Consider the following 8,661-nt stretch of genomic DNA (forward strand, 5'->3'; position numbering starts at 1 on the left):
TGGTCCCTCTACACTAGTAGATAGCCAGTCATGAGCTATCTCTTTGCTTACTGTCCCATTGAACTGATAAACACAAGCCCTGCTGGCCACCGGAGCCGGGCTGTTGAGAGCTGTGTCCTCTAGGTGGCAGCCAAAAAAAAGACAGAGCGCCATACATTTACATAGGTCCTTTCACAGAGATGCTGGTGACCCAGAGCAAGGCAGAGGGATAGCGCGAACATGATGCCCGGCAGAGGGATAGTGCGAACATGATGCCCACAGGCCTCCCGGTTCTGGGTAGAGGACAGACCCTTGGGCCACAGCTTTTAAAGATCTACTAATAGGCCTCTTTCATGAAAAGACTGGCCTTCCTGTCCGCTGCCTCTGTACTGTGCCATGGTGGTGGTTCAGGATTTCTTTTCCTTCCCTCAGTCTGTGGTCACCCTGCTTTGAAAAATGAAGAGATAGACCAGATGGAGTGGTTAGGCAGCCAAGCAAGGTTTATTGAGTGATAGTACAACGCTCCTAAAGAGGGAAGGGAACTGAGAGGGTTGCCCCTGGAGTTTCTAAGTCTAGGGGGTTTTATGGGCTTTGTGATGGGCTATTTGAATCTGATGAACCCTCCATGCACCTGTCTTGCAATAAGGTTTTTGTCCTCTTCCTATCACAGGGGAAAGGGTGAAGGGCTCCTTCCAGGGTGGTGTAAAATCCTTTAAAGTATGGTTTCCCTTTGGGGGGGTGGAGGGAGCTTGTTCCTGCCTGCCTCTCTTCCAACTATCCTTTATCAGTGGGATAGCAAACTTAGAACTATTTCTTTGTTATAGTCCTGTGGGACCTAGAAATGGAAGTCCCCTGGCCACCAGAACCAAGTAATCAAGGGGTGTCCCTTAGGCAGTAGATACAAAGGCCAATGTATCAGATAGGTGCATAGGCTCTTCTCTGGGAGATACTCCTGTCCTGGAGCAAGGCAGAGAGGGTGGAGATGATGCCCTCCAGCCTCCCTGTTCCCTGGGTAGTATTTCTGTCAGCCCCTAGATGTGTGTGAAATTAGGTAACTGCCACTAAAGCGGATGCTGTGAGATAAACAAATAATCTGCTTTCACAGAAAGTTTGGGTACTTTCAGTTGGCTGCCTCTACAAAAGGCCCTGGGATGGGAAATCTGCATGCACAAGCCCTTTGAGAAGTGTTTCTCAATTTGCTTTATAGCCTTGTGGATCTTGTGGAGCCAGCCCCTTTGGCTTTCGAAGCTAGGTGTCTGGGGAGCTCATCTCTCAGATGCAGATCTTAAAAGGTGGTGTGCCCGATATAGGGTTCACACCCTTTACTCCTTAGAGAGATGAGGTTTGTGAATTCTCTCCTGATTGTGTATTGCTGTGATAGTGGTGGGGTTTATGGTGAGTTGTGTCTCAGCTTCTCGAACCCACTTCAATGTGCATTTTTTTTCTCATTCACCCAGTGTGTAGGAGTTGCTAAGCCAGCTTCTGGATTTCTTTCAGAGAGAATTATTCCATATGTAACTGTGGATTTGATGTGTGTATGGGAGGAGGTGAGTTCAGGGACTTTCTGTATTGCCGTCTTGAACTAGAACTCTCTAATGGAGTTTGTAGATGATTACCAGAATCTTCCCATTTTGGGGATCTAAAACATAAATAGTATCCCCATTTGCTTTGGGGCATAGCCCTGTGCCCTTTCTCAGTCCTGACCTAACACTCAGCTGCTTTGTGATTTCTAGAAAAATAACTGTGTGCTACCTGAAGATGTGAAGAATTTTTACCTGATGACCAATGGCTTCCACATGACATGGAGTGTGAAGTTGGATGGTGAGTCAACCTTCTTGCTGTAGGGGAACATTTCTCTGGCTGAGAGTTTGGGTATCTGGATTGTTGTCATGAGTTCTCCTAAAGTGCAGTGTCCAAAAGCTATGATTTTTCCCCCAAAGCCAACAAATACTATCATTGCTTCACCCACCATCCACTATGCCAGAGTCTAGCTGGTACTTACCTAGAAACTCAATTTAGAGTTTCCTTTTTTTGATGATTCCCAAAGCCTTTCTGTCTCTCTCACAGCTGCCTAGAAGCACTTTTTGTAGCTTATTACTGTGCATTTACCATGAACTTTCAGCTTGGAATTATTTCCTCCATTGGCCTAGAGACCATTCTTATCATGATCCTTCTGTACAAGAGTCCTTCTTTGAAGCATGACTATGGCCTTTGGAGTTTAGAGTGAGAGAGAGAATGGACAGAGATTAGACCGATAGTCAGGTTTTCCCTTACCTACATCATGAAGATAGGCAAGCCCCTTCACAAGTGGCCCACAGAGAAGAAATGAGTCACAAAGTTTTCATGAATGAGTCCCTGCTCATTATTCTAATACCTTCTCTCATTTAATCCTCCCAATCCTAGCCTTCTTATGCTGTCCCCATTTCCATCCCCCTTTCTGTCATTTCCTGGATAGCTAAAGTCAACAGCAGAGGCAGCTTCTGGTATTTCCCTCCATAATGGTCTGTTCTGCTTGGACTTCATATAGTTTGTATACCAGCTGTTTTACTGCCTTTGGGTTTTTTTCAGCAGTTGGATTTCTAAGTCTTTGTATGCCATCCAGTGGCCATCATCCTATATGACAAGGATTCTATATAATAAGGAAGATATACAGTTACCTGTTTGTTATTTACACCCTAATCACAGAAGACGAGGAATCAGGCAAGGCTGATTCCTAGTCTTCTGTCAAGTTCTCTGCATTGAGTACGAAAAAATGACAAATAGAAGGGGAGCAATCTTCCATCATGGAAAGCTTACAAGAAAAGAATGGGTCAGTTATATAACCAAAGCTGTTACTTCTGTGGGAATTATAACCCTTCATGCAAGGGAAGGGGGGAGCAAAAACATTTTTTGGTCCTTTGCTCTTCAAACAGGGTCCCCAGCCTTGATTTCTGGGTTCTTTTTGAGCATCCCCCCCCCTTTTTTTTTTAAAGATTTTATTTATTTGACAGAGAGAAATCAGAGCTAGGCAGAGAGGCAGACAGAGAGAGGGGGAAGCAGGCTCCTGCTGAGCAGAGAGCCTGATGCGGGGCTCGATCCCAGGACCCCGAGATCATGACCTGAGCCGAAGGCAGAGGCTTAAACCACTGAGCCACCCAGGTGCCCCGAGCATCTCCTTTTTAAATTTTCTTCAGTACTCTATCCTAATGCATGCAGTGGGGTCTCTTCACCCATGACTCTTGCTAAAAAAGGTTGGTGTTCTGGGGCATATGGTGCATTGAATCTTCTTCCTTCCACTTTCCATTAGATTCCTTAGCCCTGGGATCAAATAATAGCCAGGCTTAAGTTACTCTGGCAGAAGTCCTTATGATGATCATGGTAATAAGGCTGTTTCTCTTTGCTTCTGTTTCGATAGAGCACACCATTCCGTTGGGCAGCATGGCAATTAACAGCATCTCAAAACTGACTCAACTCAACCAGTCTTCCGTGTATTCGCTCCCAAATGCACCAACTCTGGCAGACCTGGAGGATGATGCACTTGAAGGTAACCTGAAGGAACTTGTGCTCTGAGTTAGAAATTAGCCTGTTTGTTTCCCTTTTATAATGCTGAAAGCCATAAGAAGATGCTGTGGCATTGTTGTACCTTTTCCGAAGCCAAAACCTTCCCCACTGTGGCTTCTTAGGACCGTGGGAATAATGTACAAAAACAGCCTGTATCCATAAAGGAAATTGTCGTGAAGAAATGCCAGGGTTGAGATTTTTGTTTTGTTTCCAGTACCCACTTCAGGCGTGGCACATAGTCGGTACTTTGAACAAATGCTTAGTAAATGAATGAATGTTACAGATCACTTTTCAGTATCAAGAGCTTTCGGGGAGCATGGACTCTAAATGCAGCTTCCTTCCTCCCTCCAGGCTCTTTGCCATCTCTGATTCAAATGGCTGTGAAAAGCTATGAGCAACTGCACATAAGTGAGGACTTTGTCGATTAGAGTTGTGTTTGGGTGCGTATGTCAGAGACCCAGTTACAACATCTAAACTAAATAGGAGTTTATTTTTCCCATAACAAGAAATCTGGAACTAGGCTGATGCAGCTGTCTGAGAACATCAATAGTAAACTCCCTCTGGCTTTCTCCTGCACCAGCCTTTGGATATGGCCTTCATCCTCATCATTGAAGAATGTGGGCTGTACCTTCAAGCTTCCAGTCTATGTACCAGGGAGGAAAAAGAAGAGTGAAAGGCAAAACAACAAAAACTGTCTTTTGGCAGAATCTCTCCTTTTTTATCAGGAAAACAATAGTTTTCTCAGAAGCTCCTCCCAAAAGCCATTGGCCAGAACAGAGTCAAAAGTTTACCCATAGCTGCAGGGGAATCTGAGGAAATATGGTTAGCTGTGCCAGTGTTTTCCCCTCAAACAGAATTGGGGTTTAAGAAAGAAAGGGAGAATGAATATTGACTAAGCAACTAGTGTCTCCAATACTAAGGCCTTGGCTGCACTGAAGGTCTGGCAGGGAGAACCGACCAGTTGATGGCAGGCTTCTCCATCAACTGCACAAGCAGGTGCACACTAGTTCAGGCAAGGCATCCCTTAGAGATATGCAGATTCAGTTGCAGACCACCCGAATAAAGCAAGTGCAAATGAATTTATTGGTTTCCCAGTACATACACAAATTAGGCTTATACTATGTTATGGCCTTTAAAGTGTGATTTCTAAAAAGACAATGTACATACCTTAATCAAGAAGTACTTCATTGCTAACATGTCAACCATCATCAGCTCTCAGCAAGTTGTAATCTTTTTGCTGATGGAGGGTCTTGCCTCCATGTTGATGGCTGCTTAATGATTGGGGAGGTGGGTTGCTGGAGGCTGGGGTGGCTTGGCAATTTCTTAAAACAATGAAGTTTCCTGCATTGACTGACACTTCCTTCCATGAATGATTTCTTTGTGCCGTGCCATGCTGTTTGATAGCATTTTACCCACAGTAAAACTTTTTTCAAAATTGGTGTCTGTCTTCTCAAACCCTGCCACTGTTTCATCATCTAAGTTTATGTTATAGTCTAAATCCTTTGTGCTGATTTCAGTAGTCTTCATAGCCTCTTCACCAGGAGTAGAAGCCATCTCAAGAAACTACTTTACTTATCCATAAGAAGCAAGTCCTCATCCATTCAGGTTTTATCAGGGGATTTCCAACAATTCAGTCACATCTTCAGTCTCTCCTTCTAATTCTAGTTCTCTTGCTGTTTCTACCACATCCAGTTACTTCCTCCACTGAAGTCTTGAATCCCTCAAAGTCATCCCTGAGGGTTGGAATCAACTTCTAGAGTCCTGTTAATGTTGATAGTTTGACATCTACCCATGAACCATGAATGTTCTTAATGGCACCTAGAATGGTGAATCCTTCCCAGAAGGTTTTCAGTTTACTTTCCCTGGATCTATCAGAGGAATCACTGGTTATAGCTCCTATAGCCTTATGAAACATATTTCTTAAATATTCAGACATGTAAGTTCAAATGACTCCTTGATCCATGGGTTGCAGTATGGACGTTGTGTTATAGGCATAAGAACAACATTCATCTCCTTGTACATCTCCGTCACAGTTCTTGGGTGACCCAGGTGCATTGTCAATAAGCTGTAATAGTTTGAACTTTTTTTCTGAACAGTTGGTCTCAACAATTGGCTTAAAATATTGAGTAAACCATGTTGATAGCAGATGTGCCATCATCGGGGCTTTCTTGTTTCATTTATAGAGCACAGACAGAGTTGATTTAGCATAATTCTTCAAGGCCCTGGGATTTTCAGAATGGTCCATGAGCATTGGCTTCAACAAAGTCACCAACTGCAACAGTCCCTACAAAGAGTCAGCCCATCCTTTGAGGCTTTGAGGCCAGGCATTGACTTCTTTAGCTTTCAAAATCCTAGGTGGCATCTTCTAACAGAAAGATGTTTTGTCTACACTGAGAATCTGCTATTTAGTGTAGCCACCTTCATTAATTATCTTAGCTAGATCTTCCAGATAACTTCTAGTTTGCCTTGGACTTTTATGTTACAGAGACAGCTTTTCCTCAAACCTCATTAACCAATCTCTGCTAGCTTCAGACTTCTCTTCTGCAGCTTCCTCCTCTCTGTCAGCCTTAGAATTGAAGCTAGCCGTGCTCTGGAATAGGCTTTGGTTTAAAGGAATGTTGTGGCTGGTTTGATCTTCTATCCAGATCACTAAAACTTTCTCCATATCAACTATAAGGCTATTTTACTGCCTTACCATTCATGTGTTCAGTGGAGTAGCACTTTCAATTTTCTTCAAGAACATTTCCTTTGCATTTACAAGTTGGCTGTTTGGAACAAGAAACCTAGCATTCAGCCTATCTCAGCTTTCAACATGCCTTCCTCACAAAGCTTTTGATTTGTGAGAGACATGCAATTCTTCTTTTCACTTGAACCTTCTAAGGCCTTTGTAGGGTTATTGATTGGTCTAATTTCATTATTGTATCACAGGGAATAGATAAGCCTGAGAGGAGGAAGAGAGATGGAATGGCCACAAATGTATGTGATGTATGTGATGCATTCAGAACACATACATTTATCAGGTTTGCTGCCTTCTGCAGGTGTGTTTTATGGCACCTCAGAATGGTTATAGTAGTATCAAAGGACTTTGGTCAAGAAGACAGGCACAAACCTCACCACTACCACAACTCTCAATCCCCACATTTTGCAGGCCCTTGGTCTCTGCAACATTGACTATGACAATAGCTCCAGCGGGCCCTGTGGAAGCCTGAATTGTGCCTTGTTGAGGTTGAGTGCCCAACCATGCATACTTCACAGATCCGTTGGGGCTGACCTCTTCTCACAGCAGTGGTAGTAGGTCTCATTTCTCGAGCAAACTGGTGCATACCTTGTTAAAACATACCCCTACCCTGGCTGGGGACCAAACACTGCCCATAATAGGCAAAGAGAGCCTCTGCAAATGACTGCACTGAAGGAAAAAGAGGCCAGGACAGAGGAGGGCACACACAACACATATAGGAGACACCTCTGAAGCTCCAGGTCCCAGTGAACAGGGGACACTGTGCTGTAGGGAACTACAGAACTGCTTCTTCATAAGGCTGTTACTTTTTAAGAGCAAGAGATATGGCTGACTTTCCTAACACACAGAAACAGATGCAGAGTTAGACAAAATGAGACAGAAGAATATGTCCCAAATGAAAGAACAGGACAAAACCACAGCAGGAGACCTGAGTGAAACATAAAATATGCCTGATGGAGAATTTAAAGTAATGGTCATAAAGAGAATCACTGGATTTGAGAAAAGAGTGGAGAACATCAGTGAGACCCTTAAAACGGAGATGAAGAACACAATAAATGAAATTTTAAAATGCACATGGTGGAATAAATAGCAGGCTAGAGGAAGCAGAAGAACGAATTAATGACCTGGAAGACAGAGTAATGGAAAGTAATCAGACTGAACAAGTGAGGGAAAAAAGAATTATGCCAAGTGAGAATAGACTTAGGGAACTCAGTGACTCCATCAACATTATAGCGATCCCAGAAGAGGGGGGGGGCAGAAAATTTATTTGAAGAAATAATATCTGAAAACTTCCCTTATCTGGGGAAGAAAACAGATATCCAGATCTAGGAAGCACAGAGATTCCCGCCACCCCAAAAATCAACCTAAGGAGGTCCACACCAAGACACATAGTAATTAAAATGGCAAAAAGTAGTGATAGGGGCGCCTGGGTGGCTCACTGGGTTGAAGCCTCTGCCTTCGGCTCAGGTCGTGATCCCAGGGTCCTGGGATCGATCCCCGCATCGGGCTCTCTGCTCAGCAGGGAGCCTGCTTCCTCCTCTCTCTCTGCCTGCTTCTCTGCCTACTTGTGATCTCTGTCTGTCAAATAAATAAATAAAATCTTAAAAAAAAAAAAGTAGTGATAAAGAAAAATTTTAAAAGCAGCAAGACAAAAGAAGACCATCACATACAAGGGAAACTCCGTAAGGCTATCAGCAGATTTTTCAACAGAAACTTTGCAGGCCAGAAGAGAGTAGCATAGTATAGTCAAAGTACTGAAAGGATAAAGAGTTCCTCAGATAAACAAAAACTAAAGGAGTCCATGACCACTAAACCAGCCCTGCAAGAAATATTAAAGGGGATTCTGTGAGTGGAAAGGAAAGACAATAATTAAGAATATAAAAAATAAAAGCAAGAAAAAATCTGTAAAAATCAGTCAAGGGATTTGCAAAATAAAACTATGTGAAGTATGACACTATGTACCTAAAATATGGGGGGAAAGGGAGTAAAGAATGGATTCAAACTTTAAAAGGTCATTGATCAAAGATCATCATAACAAACAATGCAAAAGGTTGATATATTGCAAGAATTACCAAAATGTAACACAAAGTAAGCAAACGCTGTTGGAAAAATGGTGCCAAAACACCAACATAAGATTGGCACAAACTTTTAATGTGTTAAAAAAAACGGGGGGGGGCGCAAAAAAACCCCACTATCTGTGAAGCACAATAAAACAAGCCAGGCCTGTACGAGAGGGATCCAGGAGCAAAGCCTGGGAAGAGACAGGCCTTGGGAGAACCTACCACTCAGAGATGTGTGGAGTCCTCAAGAAGGGAAAAGGTCACATCTGCTTCATGTGTGTGCTGGGGCTTTTGAATACCCAAAGGCAAACAAGTTGTTAAATAAGTAGACCTAGGCTTCCCTCC

At 43.3% G+C, this 8,661-nt stretch overlaps 1 protein-coding gene across 1 annotated transcript in view; it reads left to right on the forward strand.

The window, feature by feature from the left end:
• The window catches only part of TPGS2 (tubulin polyglutamylase complex subunit 2), a 68,021-nt gene that overhangs the window by 47,588 nt on the left and 11,772 nt on the right, over nt 1–8,661 (forward strand). Inside the window, exons 3-4 of the mRNA XM_080821774.1 lie at nt 1,713–1,800; nt 3,374–3,502. Of these exons, the coding sequence (XP_080677900.1) occupies nt 1,713–1,800; nt 3,374–3,502 (217 nt within the window). The remainder of the gene's footprint in view (nt 1–1,712; nt 1,801–3,373; nt 3,503–8,661) is intronic.

Source organism: Martes martes, assembly GCF_963455335.1.
Source record: "Martes martes genome assembly, chromosome: 13".
NCBI lineage: Eukaryota > Metazoa > Chordata > Mammalia > Carnivora > Mustelidae > Martes > Martes martes.